General features: G+C 42.8%; 1 protein-coding gene across 1 annotated transcript; it reads left to right on the top strand.

Annotated features, from left to right (window-relative positions):
• Positions 1-1,309: 1,309 nt before the first annotated feature.
• Positions 1,310-12,200, top strand: LOC308325484 (endothelin receptor type B-like). The gene is made up of 7 exons (XM_080777986.1): positions 1,310-1,995; positions 3,055-3,167; positions 3,406-3,610; positions 6,390-6,539; positions 8,582-8,715; positions 9,220-9,328; positions 10,126-12,200. Exons 1-7 carry the CDS (start codon positions 1,576-1,578, stop codon positions 10,258-10,260), a joined length of 1,266 nt encoding a protein of 421 aa, XP_080634112.1. The 5' UTR covers positions 1,310-1,575; the 3' UTR covers positions 10,261-12,200.
• The last annotated feature ends 6,591 nt before the right edge of the window (positions 12,201-18,791 follow it).

Below are 18,791 nucleotides of genomic sequence, written 5' to 3'. Positions count from 1 at the left end.
CAGAGGTCGAACTAAAGTACAAGCCATCTGGAATGTGATTGGCGTTGGACACATCCAATTCTCTCCGCCGCAATGCTCTCACAATAAAATCATTCATTCTAAGGTGGCATGTTCACTAAAGCCTGGTTACGCGAGGTTACATGTTCACTATTTGAGAGAACATACACTCACAAAAATAATTCTGAGCACCCAAACGTGCGTGCGTGCGTGTTTTAAGATATTAGGCACAGGCAAAAATGTCTTATGTCCACAAAATAGGTGTAATTTGTATTACCGGTGACGAATATTTCCTACCAACAACTTAAGAGAGAGACTGACGACGGTGCAGGCAGATGAAAGTTTCGAAGTCCATTTTATTGCAGAGAGTGTAGAAAAACAGCAGAGATCACAGCCCACAGCCACCGGTATATGTTTTTCTCCGAGACAGAATAAAGCCTTTGAGAAGCAGGTGTATAGTAGTACAGTACACTGTACCTGATGGTTTGCAAGGCTCCAGCTGGATGGTGATTCATCATCAGCAACACATCTGGTATACTGACTGAATTCTGGCTGCTGAGCAGAGCATTTCTCAGAAAGCTGCTTAAGTTGGGACTGGACTCAACAGATCTGGGCCAGCATTACTAGGTGTGGTCCAAGATTGAGCATATAATGTCAGTGTCAGAAATGTCAGTGTTGATTTACTCTCGAGCACCAGGCAGGTGGTCGGTTTTAAGGGGGTTTAAAGCCATTCAGAAGCGTGTAAATCATTGAATAATGCATTTAATTGGCTTTGACACACTGTGCTGTCTCAAGGTCAGAGCAGGATTAACTAAAATACATGAAGGTGTAACATACGCCGCGGTCTCCCGCATGGAAATCCAAGATCTTAACATTACATATCCCTGTAATCTGGGGGAGATATTAGACTTTTAGGTCATCAGGCTGAGGTTGTGAGTGAGCCACTCTGCTACAACAAAAGCATGAAACTATCTTCATCAACTGATTATAGACAATTTAACTGCCCTATATCCACCAATAAACTGATTCTATATTCTATCATGCTGCCTATACAAAGAAAGTTTCCCAGACAGACACTAATGGGTGAGTTTTCATTGTGTGAAAAAGGTCAGCAGACTATCCCCCGTCATAACCCCGATTTCCTTTTAACCCCCGAGGGCTGCCTGCTGTGTGGACCTCCAGTCCAGGCAGCCCTCCTCCACATAAAGACAGGAGGGGCTGGGAGGAGACAAGGATCAGTGAACAGACTCACAGAAGTGATAGTCTAGTGAGAGCGATTGGCAGCATAGAGCCCAAAAGCTGTCACAAGACAAGACATGCTGACACCATCGCTGCGCTGCGCTGGAACTCGCGTTTGGCACCAATGAAAGTAAGAAGGAGCGCTTTTGGAAATTTGGAGGGGAGCGGACTGTGCCTTCAACAGCATCCTGCTGGTCCAGCAGCCTGTCGCTGTGTTGAGGCTTGTATACGGGAACATCCTTATACGTTTTAGGCTTTGTTTCCTTTTTCTATTAACACAAGAAGAACCTGTTGCGTAAATTGTCGAGTTTGTGGATACATATTCATTATCAGGCCAGAATGAAAACGCATCACATCCGTTTGCCATTAGGCCTATTTCTCTTGGTGGCACAGCTCCTGGTTGTCACCGCACAGCAAACCGGCGGCCCCCCGGAGCCCCCCCTCCAAACAGCCACACACACACCGGGACTCACCGACCGAGATGTCGATCCGGCGCTCAGGCCAAACTTCACGATGCCCCGTCGGCGGATGCCGCCGCCCATGTGCACGGGACCCACCGAGATCCGAGACACGTTCAAGTACATCAACACGGTGGTGTCGTGCCTGGTGTTCGTGGTCGGTATCATCGGCAACTCGACTCTGTTGAGGATCATCTATAAGAACAAATGCATGCGTAACGGACCCAACATCCTCATCGCCAGTTTGGCGCTCGGAGACCTGTTGCACATCATTATCGCCATTCCCATCAACGTCTACAAGGTGAGCGCAGAGTACACTGTGTAATGAAACCAAGTCTGTTGTGTCATATACACGTGTCTTTTGTCTAGGGCTCCACCTTGCGCCACCCTTATCCCTTATCCCTAAACTTATTTGCCATTCTTTACTATTTTAAAAATCTTTTTAATTTGAACTATTTTAAAAGGTTTTTTTAAATAGTAAAAAATGGCAAATATGTTTAGGGATAAGGGTTAAGGGGTGGCGCAAGATATAGCCCCTAGTCTACTGTCTAATTATTTAATATGTGCGTTGGTATTATTAGGCCTATCTCAGTGAGGAAACTGCAAGACGCCTTGCAGATTCGGAATCGGAGTATTAACCTATACCTTAAGATGGTCCAGAAATGGTCCATTTGTACTCTCTGCTCTGAGTTAAATGAACACTCAGGAGTTAAAGGTGTGGGGCTCCCACTTGTTTTTGCAACCCAGTCTCACTCTATCCCCTCTCACACCCCTGACAATCCCTGTTATTATCTACTGATCCTGTGTGTGTGTGTGTGTGTGTGTGTGTGTGTGTGTGTGTGTGTGTGTGTGAGAGAGAGAGAGAGAGGGGGGGGCGGGAGTTATACTGTATATTGGGTTAACTGTGGCCGGACATGTTAAAATAATTGCCTGCATACCAGAGGAGAGAGAGAGAGAGAGAGTTATGAAGATGGGGCCACATATGAATCCAATAGGCTGCACACAAACATTCCAACCTCAGCTCATCAAAAGCAGGCATGAGAGCTTCACGCAGGTTAGCCTGCAGAGCTCTGCGGTCACTAGAGAAAGAAAAGCCACATTATACACAAAGTCATGCAGTGAACCCAGATTAGTTCTGCCATTTTTCTCAGAAAGCGTTTTCAGGAAGCTCTTGGCGTTATTTCAGAAGCTGCGCAGTAAGATCCTGAATGTTCATTTAACTCTGAGCGAGCGTGAACGGTGTAGCCAAGATGATTTGTTACACAAACCCTGCATGAAGAACGCATTAAGTTTATACTTTGTGTTATGACTGAGCAACAATTGTCTGTCTGTCTGTCTGTCTGTCTGTCTGTCCCTATAGCTCCTAGCAGAGGACTGGCCATTTGGTGTGGGTCTGTGTAAACTGGTACCATTCGTTCAGAAAGCTTCGGTGGGGATCACAGTTCTGAGTCTGTGTGCTCTGAGCATTGACAGGTAGGGTCTACGCGCACGCACGCACATGCACACACACAGGCACACACAAGCACACGCACACAACAATGCATTATACTTGAGCAACCAAAGCACAATTTTCAAACCTTTACTATAGTAGACTAAACAGTGGGGATCTTTTTATTTATTAGTTATCAAGTAAATCAACGTATTAGTTACATTATTGAATCAATAAAATGTAAGTATCTCACATGCCCCCCCCCCCCCCCCCCCCCACCAGGTACCGCGCCGTGGCATCGTGGAACCGCATCAAGGGCATCGGAGTTCCCAAATGGACAGCGATCGAGATCTCCCTCATCTGGGTGCTGTCCATCCTTCTGGCCGTGCCAGAGGCCGTGGCCTTTGACATGATCGCAATGGATTACAAAGGAGAACACCTGAGGATCTGTCTGCTGCACCCTCACCAGAGCACACAGTTCATGATGGTAAGACCACCTCACTGCACCCCCACCAGAGCACACAGTTCATGATGGTAAGTAAGACCACCTCACTGCACCCCACCAGAGCACACAGGTCATGATGGTAAGTAAGACCACCTCACTGCACCCCACCAGAGCACACAGTTCATGAGGATAAGACCACCTCACTGCACCCCCACCAGAGCACACAGTTCATGAGGGTAAGACCACCTCACTGCACCCCCACCAGAGCACACAGTTCATGAGGATAAGACCACCTCACTGCACCCCCACCAGAGCACACAGTTCATGAGGGTAAGACCACCTCACTGCACCCCCACCAGAGCACACAGTTCACGCTTTCGACTCCCATCTCTTTTATATAATTAATTGCGGCCTCTGCGATGTGGGAAATTGGTGTAGTTAATATCCAATCCACTTTATTTATATAGCACATTTCACATTCACAACCCTAGGTTTACAAAGGCTAAATACACTGTAAAGCTATAACACAGCAAGATCACAGTAAAAAGAACAAAATAAACAACAAAGGAGACACAGCACTGAAGAATACAAGACGCAGCTGCATCAGCAGACAGTGAAACAAAAACATAAACCACAGAACTCTCAAATATAATTGTAATTTTGATTATGTTTTGAGTAATTGGTCAGCCCTTGCATTGAGTTGGGAGTGGACATGGAACTGAAGAACTTTTCAGCAGGAGTCGTAGCCCTGGGACGTAGCACATGACTTAATATTACTTTCTATGTAACAAGACATGGTTTAATGAAGCTGTGGCTTCCATTTGGATCTCAGACGTCATGTGGCCAGTCTATGACATCAGTACCTCAGTCAGCAGTCTCTCTAATCCAGTGGTTCTTGAACTTTTTCATGTCAAGGACGGTGAAGGACCCCCAAAATGAGATATTCTATTTGGCTGCGGAACCCCACCTCAAATATATTTTGAGCTCACAGCATGGCACGGGAAGCTTGTATCTGCTATCTTTGAATAATCAAAGACAAAAATATGGTTAAAGTTGTTAAACTGATTGTGACGCTATATTAACAAATGTAGCTGTGGACCCCTTCGTACCCTACAGCCTCGTGTTCGTTCGTCTGGTCATCAGGTTACTCGTAACCCCCCCCCCCCCCCCCTGGGAGTCCTTTGAGAACAAATTCTCTAATCACTTTGGTGCAAGATAACGCTGTCTATTGACTATTTTGGTTATTTTCCCATTGGCAGCAGGAGGGCAGATAAGATCAGTTTAAGGCCCCGTTTAGACTGGCAGCCCAAATCTGATTTGATATCCAGATTGGAGTAAGATTGGTATTATGCAGTCTGAACAAGATGTGAAACAAATCTGATTCGCTAAAAATGTGTTTTTGAGGGGTGCTAGCCCCTCCTATACAGGTTTAATGTTTGTCCTTAGTTAATGTTAATGTTTGTCCTTGATAATGAAGGGAAATTTTTCGTCATAATGTGCCAATTACTCCATATTGTCTCTTTATTGTTTAATGTTTGTGTTTGCACCGTTTGTTTTACATCACATTACATCACCTAATCAACATGAGTTAGACTTTAATATATTAGCGCCCCATACTTACACGGGTGTGTAGTATGTAATTTTTACACTCTCAGAGTTAAACTAACACTCATTTTGCAGTGTACCACTGTACCAACATACTGTACACACATTAATATAGGACCAGAAGGACCTTGAAGACCACCAAGGAATATCAGACATACACAGACTGTTGACACAGCTGAAATTAATCATAACAGTCATGTGCATGTGAATTTTCATGCACGCAAACATTTACTTAGGAAAATCATGAGGTTAAAATTTTACTATTTTACACGTTCAAAAAAAGAAAAAAGGAAATGACAGATCCTCAAGCTCACAACACATCATGAGTTGTAGATAGATAGATTCCTTTATTATCCCGCAGGGGAGAATCAGTCGCCCAGAGGCGGCATAGTTAAGGTTAAGGTTACAACTTACTTAAGTATAAGTAAAAAGAAAAATGTATAATAGAAACAAGGCAAAGAGAAAGACAAGATGAATCAAGAAACAACAATAATAATAATAATCATCATAAACATAAACATAATCATAATCATCATAATAACTAGTCAATCAGTGCGTCATAAAGTGTATCACTGCATCTCGTCATAAGAAAGACTTAAGTTGTGAGCTTGTAGATCTACTACATTAGCTATTTGTCATACAACATAGTATATAAGACTTATTCAACTACAGGCAGACATGTGAGAGTTCACATGTGCACACATGCCTGCACACGTACAGTGCACAAACGGTAAATAGCCACATGCACATGCATGCCTGTCTGTAAGCTCCATGGCTAGCACCAATAAATTGCCTATTTGAATTGGAAAAGTGTGTTATCCAACTTCTCCCTATAGCACTACAGCAGAAGATAAATCATGCGAGTTATTGCTCCCCCGACCAACAAATACATTGCTGTCTGTGTGTTTCACCTGAGAAATAAATAAGTCTCACTGAGGTTTTTTGATAAAGTGAGTTTGGATGCACAATAAGAACGAGGTCTGGGAGAGGAGAGAGCACCTTGTGGTTCGCTCAGTGCCTGCAGATCAATGTGGGGATACACATTTGAACTACCTCCATCTGTACTATATAGCTATTTTACAACCGTCTGTACTATAGTACCATAGCTATTTTACAACCGTCTTTATGGTTTGTTCTTGCTGTTCGTAAATATCTGCCCAGGGTCTGTATGACCTCAAACTTTATACAATGCTGCTATTCTCTTATACCCCTGCAGTTCTATAAGTTGGCCAAGGACTGGTGGCTGTTCAGTGTGTATTTCTGCCTGCCTCTGGCCTGCACCGCTGTCTTCTACACTCTGATGACCTGTGAGATGCTCCGGAAGAAGAATGGAGTCCAGATCGCTCTTAGTGACCATCTCAAACAGGTGCTTTTTTTTTATTGATTGATTGAATACTTTATTAACATTTTACAAAAAAGTACGGAGGTACAGTTATACAATAATGCTCAAAACAATAACACAAAAAGCCCAGAGGGCTTGTTTCCATGGTGGTCCTATGTATTAAATTCAAGACATATAAAGACATACAATACTATACAAGAAATCATCAATAGTAGTAAAAGTATAGGGTGGGATGGATGGGATGATTGATTGATTGATTGGTTGGATGGATGGATTGGTAGATGGACAGACAGATGAATGGATGGATGGATTGGTAGATGGACAGACAGACAGACAGATAGATGAATGGATGGATGGATGGATTGGTAGATGGACAGACAGACAGATAGATGTATGGATGGATGGATGGATGGATTGGTAGATGGACAGATAGATGGATGGATGGATTGGTAGATGGACAGATAGATGGATGGATGGATGGATTGGTAGATGGACAGACAGATGGATGGATGGATGGATGGATTGGTAGATGGACAGACAGATGAATGGATGGATGGATTGGTAGATGGACAGACAGATAGATGGATGGATGGATTGGTAGATGGACAGATAGATAGATGAATGGATGGATGGATGGATTGGTAGATGGACAGACAGATAGATGGATGGATGGATTGGTAGATGGACAGACAGATAGATGTATGGATGGATTGGTAGATGGACAGACAGATAGATGGATGGATGGATTGGTAGATGGACAGACAGATAGATGGATGGATGGATTGGTAGATGGACAGACAGACAGACAGATAGATGTATGGATGGATGGATGGATTGGTAGATGGACAGATAGATGGATGGATGGATGGATTGATTGGTAGATGGACAGACAGACAGATAGATGGATGGATGGATTGGTAGATGGACAGACAGATAGATGGATGGATGGATTGGTAGATGGACAGACAGACAGATAGATGGATGGATGGATTGGTAGATGGACAGACAGATAGATGTATGGATGGATGGATGGATTGGTAGATGGACAGACAGATAGATGGATGGATGGATTGGTAGATGGACAGACAGACAGATAGATGGATGGATGGATGGATGGATGGATGGATTGGTAGATGGACAGACAGATAGATGGATGGATGGATTGGTAGATGGACAGACAGATGGATGAATGGATGGATTGGTAGATGGACAGACAGACAGATGGATGGATGGATTGGTAGATGGACAGACAGATGGATGGATGGATGGATTGGTAGATGGACAGACAGACAGACAGACAGATGGATGGATGGATGGATTGGTAGATGGACAGACAGATAGATGGATGGATGGATTGGTAGATGGACAGACAGATAGATGGATGGATGGATGGATGGATGGATTGGTAGATGGACAGACAGATAGATGGATGGATGGATGGATGGATGGATGGATTGGTAGATGGACAGACAGATAGATGGATGGATGGATTGGTAGATGGACAGACAGATGGATGAATGGATGGATGGATGGATTGGTAGATGGACAGACAGACAGACAGATGGATGGATGGATTGGTAGATGGACAGACAGATGGATGGATGGATGGATTGGTAGATGGACAGACAGACAGATGGATGGATGGATGGATTGGTAGATGGACAGACAGATAGATGGATGGATGGATTGGTAGATGGACAGACAGACAGATAGATGCATGGATGCTTTTGATGAAATTATTATCGGTGAATCAATTAATGGTGCAGCTGTTTGTTAGAGGTGGTCGTTTTTAATATTTCTTATAGATCAAGCCTCATGATATCATAGTGCTTTGCCACCATAATGTACAACAACATGTTTTATTGTGTGTGACGTCACGTGTGTGTGTGTGTGTGTGTGTGTGTGTGTGTGTGTGTGTGTGTGTGTGTGTGTGTGTGTGTGTGTGTGTGTGTGTGTGTGTGTGTGTGTGTGTGTGTGTGTGTGTGTGTGTGTGTGTGTGTGTGTGTGTGTGTGTGTGTGTGTGTGTGTGTGTGTGTGTGTGTGTGTGTGTGTGTGTGTGTGTGTAGCGGAGGGAGGTGGCTAAGGTGGTGTTCTGCCTCGTGCTGGTGTTTGCTCTCTGCTGGCTTCCTCTGCATCTCAGCCGTATCCTCAAGCTGACCCTCTATGATGAGAAAGACCCCAACCGCTGTGAACTGCTAAGGTACACTGTTGTCTTACGAGATACTATCAGATCAACTAATGATGATCACACAAGACAAGTTGAAATGAGCATGGTGGGCTGCAGTGAGAAACCTAACGTACTGGTTCCCAAACACTGGGCCGGGACCATGTGTCGGTCGCGGACACATCTTTATGGGTCCCTTTATTTTTTGTTTACTACACGTTGTTTTAATTATTATTAAATAATAATTATTAATTATTATTAAAAGAAATGTCATGAATTCTAAACAAATTCAATGATTTGATTCCATTTATTATCTTGATGATAGTTTCATCAAGATAATAAATGGAAAATCAAAGAAATTCCATAGATACTTTTTTAAGAAGTAGTGATTAGTGAAAATAGATACAAGCTCACGACAATGAGCTTTTAGATCTGCTATTTAAATTAGTTTGGGTCCCAGGGAGACACCAAATGTCTCTTTTTGGGTCACGGTTGAGAACCACTGGACGCTAACGTATATGTCTGTATGTCCTCTTCCAGTTTCTTTTTGGTCCTGGATTACATTGGCATCAACATGGCCTCTATCAACTCCTGCATCAACCCCATCGCCCTGTACGTGGTCAGCAAGCGCTTCAAGAGTTGTTTCCGGGTAAGGTCTGATCCATGGGTCCTCCTCCTTTCATGCTTTTTCACACTTTTCAGTCGTGAGATTTTGACTATTTTTGGTGTGCGACCAAGTATGAATTGTGCTTACACAAATTCTCAAGGGGAGTGCATGCCACTGAGGTTGATGAGGTTGAGGGAGTCGTTATGCACATACTGTAGTGACACTAGTTCTCATGTTCTATGCCGCAAAGAAAGATAGATTCCATATGTTTATAGTTCATTTAAAGGATAGTCCAAAAGCCAAGAGAAAGCAGAAGGCTGAAATACTTTGGTTATAGGCCAAAATATGTTTTCATTTCTTAAAGTTTGTCTCAGCCTTTGGTTTCTCTTGAAGCATGCACAGACTCCTTTTTATGTTAAGTATAAAAAGGTTATGCACATACTGTAGTGACACTAAAGTTCTCATGTTCTATGCCGCAAAGAAAAATAGATTCCATATGTTTATAGTTAATTTAAAGGATAGTCCAAAAGCCAAGAGAAAGCAGAAGGCTGAAATACTTTGGTTATAGGCCAAAATATGTTTTCATTTCTTAAAGTTTGTCTCAGCCTTTGGTTTCTCTTCTTTTTATTTTAAGTATAAAAAATATACATTCTCTGGCATAATATTGTATCTTTTTGATGTTTTATTTTCCAACTTTTCATATTTTTAAACCATACAATAATTGTTTGCATTATTATGGATTCATGTTTTGTCCTACCCCATGCATGTCCTTCCTTGCTCCTCTTTCATTATTGCTTTCTTTTCTTTTCTCTCTCCCCTGTTCTCCTTTCCCCATCCAGTCATGTCTGTGTTGTTGGTGTCTCCCTGCTGAGATGCTGATTGAGGAGAAAGCTTCAGGCATGAAGCTGAAAGTCACAGACCGAGCCACGGACCAGAGCAACTCACGCCTCACCAATAAGACCATGACAGCTTAAAGCTGCTGCATTGTACGATAGTGTGGCTCTGCAAAAATTACCAGATTTCTTCAAAAACATAACGCACCATGTCGCGTTGTTCCACTTGAAAGTCTGAGTGTTCTCGGCAGAGACGGTAAGCAACACCATTGTGCGACAGCATACAATTAGGCTAAAGAAGTAAGCCTACAGTACTGTACCTGTTGAATGACAAGAAAGGATAAAAAGAGGCCAAATCCATTTTGGAATGAATTGTGGGTGATAAGTGGCCATCATTAACCTGCCTTATCCAAAACATTCTCTTCTTCTACATTAAGTGACCTATACACCATGATAAAGTGCACTTTTGCTAAAGAATTTCCACAGACATGTTTGCCACACTGAAGTGAGAGCTACAGTATGATGATGAGATGCCTCTTAATCACTGAGGTAAACGTATGACTTACTTAAACCACTATCAAGTACCTTATGGACTGCACTGCACAGATGTCTATCCACAGTTCCACACAGCGACTCCGAATGATGAATTATTGAAAAATGAATGCTGGTTTCTATAAGAGCTGTGGAATGAAAGGACATCTGAAATACAATGCAAAGTTCAATGCAAAAAAGTATTTTACTTACTTTTGATTAGAAATTATTTAACAAATGCACAGCAGCGTGGGAGAGAGAGACTCACTGGTTTTCCTGACCAAAGACATTGAACCCCTCCCTGCTCACTCCTTGAGATTCACCTCTGTTCCGACGTGTGTGTCAGCTTAACGGACGACTTAAACCACTTTCAACCTATCTTCAATGGGTCCTCACTAATGCTCATAAGAATGTGGCACCATTGTTGTCCACTCGGTCTGTGTCAGGAGGGCTGTGGACAGTTCAGAAACCCACCTACCAGTGACATCATCAATGGGGAAGCTAATAGAAACGGCAAGATTTCTATTCCTGGAATTATGCCTGAAGAAGGTCAGTAGGCCAAAGGCTTGCTAAATAAATAATTTGATTGTGCGCAGAACGTTGAGTGTGCGGAGCTTCCCTTTATTTTGTTTCATTATTCCTGGAAGGTTAACATGCTATAATGGAAGCCATTGTTCTTACATTAATAAAAATACAAATGTTAAAATCTTTTTGATTAAATAAATAAATAAACTGCCTAACGATGTCACTGCAGTGCCGCAGGCAGACAAAACAATGGTACCGTTTTATCATGAGTATTAGAGAGGACCAATTATATGAAGATGGGTGAAGTCGCCCTTTAACTTCTGCAAGGCAAATGCTGTGTTGATTGGGAATGACAGCTCATAAAGCTCGTAGCCAAGAGAGGTTGTAATTGGATGCCGTATGTTGCGATGAATTTTGTTTGCTGCCTGAGATATATTAGTGAGATGTGACACCAGTGTCACAACACGTATTAGCAAGTTACAGTACTTTTGGAAAATGTAAATGTTGAGCCAAATTGTTTTCTATATTTTGTATTTGTTACGCTTACTTGGTGAAAAGAAAGTTTTTCATAGTTTTCTGACAGCCTTTTTTGCCTTTTAATGTGTCTCTACTCTTCCTATGATAATGTACAGTCTGCCCTATTTCCTACACTGAACTACTGATCTGTGATTTCATGGGCCTGTTCTTGAGGCTATATTGTCGCCTTGCCAGATGATTTAGAGCAGCGATTCTCAACCTGTGGGGTCTGTGAGGATAATGCAAGTGGGCCCCCAAATAATTGGCACAGCCCTTTGATTTTAATGATTATATTAACATTCATATAAAATGTGAACGCTTTTGAGATTTTCAAGTGGGCCTTGATCCAGAAAACGTTGAGAACCACTGTTTAGAGAGACTGGCTTGCAAGGCTATTGAGATTTTTTTCCCTTTTTTTAATGGAATTTGCTCGATTACATTTTAATCTGAATGTTTACCTCAAACGACAAGAGGTTTTCTTGTTTTTGTAATAAATGAAATTATATAGACACTATACTTCAGTAGCCTTTGTAGAAAAACATATATTTGCTAGCAATTATTTATTTACAATTTAGCGTAGGCATTTAGCTGATACTCTTATCCAAAGGGAATTTCAAATAAGCAGAGTAAGCATGAGCACTAGTGAATAAACAACAGGGTAAATACTAAATAGTCCTATACGTATAGTGCCAACACAACAATATAGTGCCATGAAGAAGCTTGGATGCCAGATAAACAAATACCGTAACCCAGCATCCCAGCATCATTCAAGGAGAGTAAAGTGGGGTGACAAGGGGTGAGGTGGATTCTGAATGTGAGTCAACAAACAGTTTAATATGGAGTTTATTCCACAATTTGGGAACCAGTCTGTATTGGGTGCTTTAGGAAGGCTCAGAGAGCATTCCTATGTTAGTTGATCAAAGTGAGCTGGAAGGGTTAATTGTCATGTCTTGATGGTATGATCCAATCCTACACAAATATACGCAGTCTAGGATTCAGGAGTCATGATGACAATGGATTTTCAAAATGTTACTGAATTTTCCTTTATAATATTGGCCCAAAAGAATTACCACCTTAAAATGCATTTGACCCAAAACGAAATGCTGTTGGGCTCAACGTGTCCGGCCACCGGTATGGTCCTTTGAAATACATCAGCCTGCTGATTTGACCTGGGAATGTTCCCTCAGGCGATAACAGTGTCACGCATGTCACACAGCTGTCAAAGAAGACCTCTGTCCTGTGCTCCCTCCACACGCACCCCTCCTCCTCCGCCTCGGTGAATCATCTCTTCACCCCTCTCCCATGCATCTCTCCCTTTGGTGCTCTCCTTTGTACTCTGTCCCCACCACACCCCCACACACTGTACCCATTACTTCTCCCCTGCTCCAATGTCCCCTCTCTAAATCGTCTTGCCTCACTGTTCCTTGAATCATTTCACACGATTCGATGTGGTTCAGAACTAAACGAACCCTGTGACTCTGGTGCTGAAAAGGCAACAGAATCAATTGACTCGGTCCTTATTTTGTATTTACCTCTCCTTCTCTGTTCCTAACACCCCCCCCCCACACACACACACACACACACACACACACACACACACACACTTTTCCTCTGTGCCAGCTACAGGTTTGGATATCTGATATTTGGATAGTGCTGTCCTCAAATCAGTGGTCAGCCAATAACAATAAGCAATATTGTGTGTGAGTGAGAGAGGGGGAGAGAGAAGACATTAACCAGAGTGTGCATATGACAGGCAGAGGACAGACAACTCATGAAACACACACGCGCACATGCACCACAATCAGCTAGCTTTGGCAGCATTCAGTGCTTGTCTTTTAGCTGTGAGAGAAGCCATGCAGTAGAAATTGCTCAAATGAAGGGCAGGTGTGGGCACTGCATCTCCTGGGTCTGGGTGTGCTGCAGCTTGCTACAGGCAGAGGCTTTTATCTGCCCCTTCTTCAAGTCAAACTAAACTCTGTGAACCTGATCTGCTCTCCTTGCATGTTGTCAAACAAGTGCTAGAACAATATTATTTGGCTATTGGTCTGGATCCTATTATGTGCTGAATTATCCACCTGGTGTCAAGTCTTTTCCAGCAAACCTCCCTTTCTCAGCTGTGTTCTTATCTGATTGGACTTCATTAGCCTGTCTCAGCGCTTTTGTGATCAGGGGCCAACTTCAAAATCTCAAAAGGTGTTCACCCACCCATCTGACCATGACCACCCATCTGACCACTTGCAATATCCACATTGGGAATTGCTGGTCTGTCTTTACATTATCAATCTGGGAACCCATCTGCGAAACAAAGGGAAAACAGCGCCCTCCTAATTTCTTAAAGGGACAGGATGCTTGCTCCTGCTCGAGTTTGAATCTGACTTCAGTCATGTGTTGTCTCCCATCTGTCCCTTCTCTCTGACCTCAGTTTCCTGTCTCATATGGTCGAAAGTACCACTTTATACGTTTTACGTCTTTACACAAAGCCGATTATAGCACGAGTGAAGATATTTTTTTGTGAGACACTTACACATGTCTTCTGTCAATATCCCCAACGATTTGAATGGATGAGTCAGAAATTATCTAATAGAAACCACAAGTTGTGTAACTGCACTTTTGTCCCTACTGGACAAATGTCAGGGCATTCGTCATATTTTACTAGGCTATATTAATTGCCTATACCGTACTTATAATATTTCCACTTACCTTCAAGATGTGAAGCTCCACCATGCGATCAATTTCTAGGAAGAACACTATACTATTATAACATTTTCAAAAATCACACCCATGTGAAGTGAGGAGCGCTCTTATCATCATACATAATCTCATTCTGGCCAATCACAATTTGCGTCCTCACTTTTCTGCCCTCACTTTTAGCTTCAATATACTTTCCTTTGTATATGCCGTGAATTTGGTGACGTCAACTTCCGGCGTTACATGAAAATGGGTTCGTAGGACTACCGTAACCTTTGAACTTTCGACCCCATTCTCCCCCACTCTTTCTAAGATAAAGCAGAAATTGGCAAAAAGGATCCTGCAGAGCTAGACTTGATGGAAGACATTTCAATATGGCAGAGGTTGTACTAACATTTGGACTGAACAAAGCAAATATGTTGTTTCAACACACATGCATGTGTGTGCGACGTGCGTGCATGTGTGCACACGTGCGTGAATGTGTATGTAGGTAAAACAGAATGAGAGAGAGGGGATGAAAGAGCCATGGAAACACTTCAAGGAAAAGATTTTGAGGCAATGTCAAGCCAAGACCATCACACTGCCCAGAAGAACTCTAAACAAAGTTTGATTTGGAACGTGTGTGTGTGTGTGTGTGTGTGTGTGTGTGTGTGTGTGTGTGTGTGTGTGTGTGTGTGTGTGTGTGTGTGTGTGTGTGTGTGTGTGTGTGTGTGTGTGTGTGTGTGTGTGTGTGTGTGTGTGTGTGTGTGTGTGTGTGTGTGTGTGCGTGCGTGCGTGCGTGCGTGTGTGTGCATTCTACATTTGACAGTAATATCATATTTGGCCTCTCCACTTTCACACTTTACAGGTGAAACATCAATGAATTGGCTAACCCTTTCTGACACACACACACACACACACACGCACACACACACACACACACACACACACACTCACACACACACACACACACTGATGTGAATGGATGCACATGCAGTGCACACACGCACACATGCCGCATTCACACACATACACATGTCCAGTTGTCCACACGTACGCTAACTAACACACACACACACACACACACACACACACACACACACACACACACACACACACACACACCACACACAGAGTAACAGCAACAGAAGGCCAGCAGACATGGCCAACAGAAGGGATTCATCACTTTGATGTACTTTGTTCTCTCTGCAGGTCTACCTCAGCAGAAAGCAGCTGATATCAGAGTCTTAGCTGTAAAAGGGAAGCTTCATGGAGGCTCAGCCAGCTAATGCACGGACCACAATACATGCTGCTGCGCACAGACCACATCCTCCAGTCCTTCCTATGTTTCTAACGTGCTCACTGCATATATGCACCGACCAAATCCCTTCTAACAGAACATCAGATAAACCTATAGAATACACGCTATAAATCAGTTTACTTTGGTTCCACACTCTATGCCATGGAATTCTATCTACGGCATGCTATACAGTACTTCTAAAGCAGACTATAAAAACCTATTTTCATAACCTTTTAGCTAACTTGAAGTGCTCATTCCTTTTTTATTGTACTGTAACTTCCTTATATCCAGGTAATTATCATTTTATATGTATATATATTTTGTTTTTGTCATCGTGGAGCTTAATTACATTTTTAGTTTTAAAGCATTGAGTCAATACTTCGTATAGTCGTATGATATCCTACTATAAATGTGTGAAATCTTGGCCTGTGGTCCATAAGAGCGTATGTCTGTATAGTTCACTTATCTGTAGGCACTATAACACCAACGACCTGTGGGAGTGCCGCGCCCGGCGTCGGGTCGGTCAGATAGGATAGGGATAGGCGGTTGTATAGAACCACTGATCCAACTGATACGGCCATAGGCATATTTGGGGATCTGTTCAGTGTTGATCCAGAACAGCATATATAGAGAGTAAAACACACAGAGTCTGCTGGTCCAATAGACTGCACTTCCTTGGGTCAACAGCAGTATACATGTACTGTACACCCACCAAGTGTGATTTATTTATTTATTTATATACGTAGCACTTTTCCAAACACAGTTACAAAGTGCTTACAGGAGGAGCTAGGAGCAAATAACAATACAAGTTAAAACAACATACATAAATTAACACAAGGAAATCAAAGAAGCAAAAACAATAAAACAAAAGTGATGTGATGTCGATATAAATATTTGTATTAATTAAATCAAAACCTTTTAACAATTGCCCCTGCTCTCCATATCTCCCTCTACTATAAATCAGACACACATTGTTACAATCAAATATTCCCTGCTATGTTATGAAAACAGCATGGGAGTTCACCTCACTGAGCCAAACCAACACATTCTTGGAGCTGACAGACATGGGAGTAGAGCAAAAACAGAGAGGAGCGAAGGAATGAAGGACCGAGAAGTCACGTTATAACATTATACATGTACTGTAACGGTCTCCAGCAAGATATTGTGGTTATGGCGTGAAAACGATTCTCATGTAGTCACACAGTCCATCTCTGGCTGCATGCCTCTGTCTCTCCCCTCAGGCCACATTCACCTCCCCTCAGTCACTCCCTGCATGATCTATACACCTGTTCCCATTTCCTTCATCAGTCCTGCAGCTGGTAACCGGAAGGCTCACCCCAAAACACATGCCCTAATTTTTTCCCCCGACGACTGCCGGCTAGGGCGGTTGCGGTTCTCGTATTCTTGTATTTGTTTTAGGCCTACTGAGGATAAAATTATACTTTTAGGGTTATGCATAGTGGCACAGTTTTATTTTAAGGTTAGGAATTTAGGTTAGGTTCAGGCATATTTTACATTACAGTAATATAATAAAAAAGTTAGCCTCGTTTCTCATCATTTTGGACCGTGGGCTATAGCCCATATCGTACGGCATACTATGGCACGCCGTTTTTCATCATTTTTCATCATAAATGTAGACGTCTAAATGTAGACGTCTAAATGTCTACGTCTAAATGTAGACGTCTAAATGTGTACGTTTTCTCTTATGGGGGTCCCAGTGTCCTAGTATCTGCATTATTGAAATGACGGTAGACAGAATTAAAGTGTTATTGTGGCTATTGTGAAATATCTAGTTTGAGATCGTACTATAGGGCTATATGATCAAAGTAATGAAACAGTCCTAATGTTTTAGGTTTTAAAAAGCATGATAAATTGGTCAAACACAGCGGGGTCACAGCAGGATACTAAGTTAGGCCTAGGTAGTTATGGCACCCATAGGGAGAGAGAGAGGCCCCTACTGGTGATATATGTGTATTAATTGGTCTTTCATTTTTCAACTAAAGAGTTGTTGCACCAGCTCTGGTTCTACACAGGAGGACAGTCCCTCCTCTCCATCATTAAGGAAGGAAAGAACAAAGGGAGGGAATAAAACGAAGATTCTTAATCAAAGTTCTCTTGTCTGGGTCATTGGAGCGTTGATGCAGCCTACGGATCTCGGCCACCAGGGAGCACCAGTGTCTGAGTAAAAAGAGAGCTCAATTTCACTTCAAGTCTAAAGTTGGTGCCTTTGTGGGTGAGTTTGCGCCAGCATGTTTGTGTCTTGTCTGCCAAGCAGTGTTGCCAACTCTCCAGTAACGGAAGTAGCTAGTGGCTCCTCGAAAAGTCGCCAAAAGTCGCCAGGGGTGGGATATGCGCGCGCGTAACGCGCGCCGCCCCTAGCGACTTTTTTGCGTCCCTAGCGACTTTTAGGCGCCCCTTAGTGCACTTAGTTTGTATCATCTCTTCATTTGATAACACATCGTTTAAACTCATTGTAATATTAAAAAAAAACATACCTCAATTTAACTAATGTTTAGAACGCTATTTTGTTCCGATCCATACAGGAATTAGAAGGTTAATACTTTATGCATCCGAGTGTGTATTTTATTTTTTACTAGCAGACTAAACTGAGCTGCCAGTGCTTCCTCCTTTCTTGCTCTGTCGAGCTCGAGGGGCGCGTTCGGAAATACCGCACCGGAGCGCACTCGCCTAGGCAGAGCAAGAAAGGAGGAAGCACTGGTAGACAGTCTGTGCAGTGTGCACATAACCGAGCCGAGGAAGCCACTGAGCCTGCTGTGACCTGTGAGCCAGACCAGACGCGCCGACCACTTTTAGTTTTGCCAATTTCGCGGATTTGAGGCTGAGAAAAAAAAAAAAAAGATTTTATCTCTGGCGCATATCTGGCGCCTGTCAACACGATTTGTCCCCAATTCACCAGGGGAAAAAAGCTAGATTTCTCGCCAGAAGCTTTTCACTAATTCAGTCGCTAGGGGGGTCTGGAAAGAAGCTAAATATGACGACAAATCCGCTAAGTTGGCAACACTGCTGCCAAGTGTGTATACCTAGCTAGTAGCTTGCAGCTCAATGCTGTAGGGCAGACTAGCTAGCACCTTGTACAAAAAAAACATTATACAAAACATGCAAAACATGAGCA

This window comes from Protomyctophum bolini, assembly GCF_963924005.1.
Source record: "Protomyctophum bolini genome assembly, chromosome: 12".
NCBI classification, from domain to species: Eukaryota; Metazoa; Chordata; class Actinopteri; order Myctophiformes; family Myctophidae; genus Protomyctophum; species Protomyctophum bolini.
The sequence above is the reverse complement of the archived record's forward strand: the minus strand, read 5'-3'. Positions and strand labels throughout refer to the sequence as shown.

Coding starts and splice junctions, on each gene's coding strand:
- LOC308325484 (XM_080777986.1), top strand. CDS start 1,576: ATGAAAACGCATCACATCCGTTTGCCATTAGGCCTATTTCTCTTGGTG. Junction 1,996..3,054: donor TTCCCATCAACGTCTACAAG/GTGAGCGCAGAG, acceptor CTGTCCCTATAG/CTCCTAGCAGAGGACTGGCC. Junction 9,329..10,125: donor GCTTCAAGAGTTGTTTCCGG/GTAAGGTCTGAT, acceptor TTCCCCATCCAG/TCATGTCTGTGTTGTTGGTG.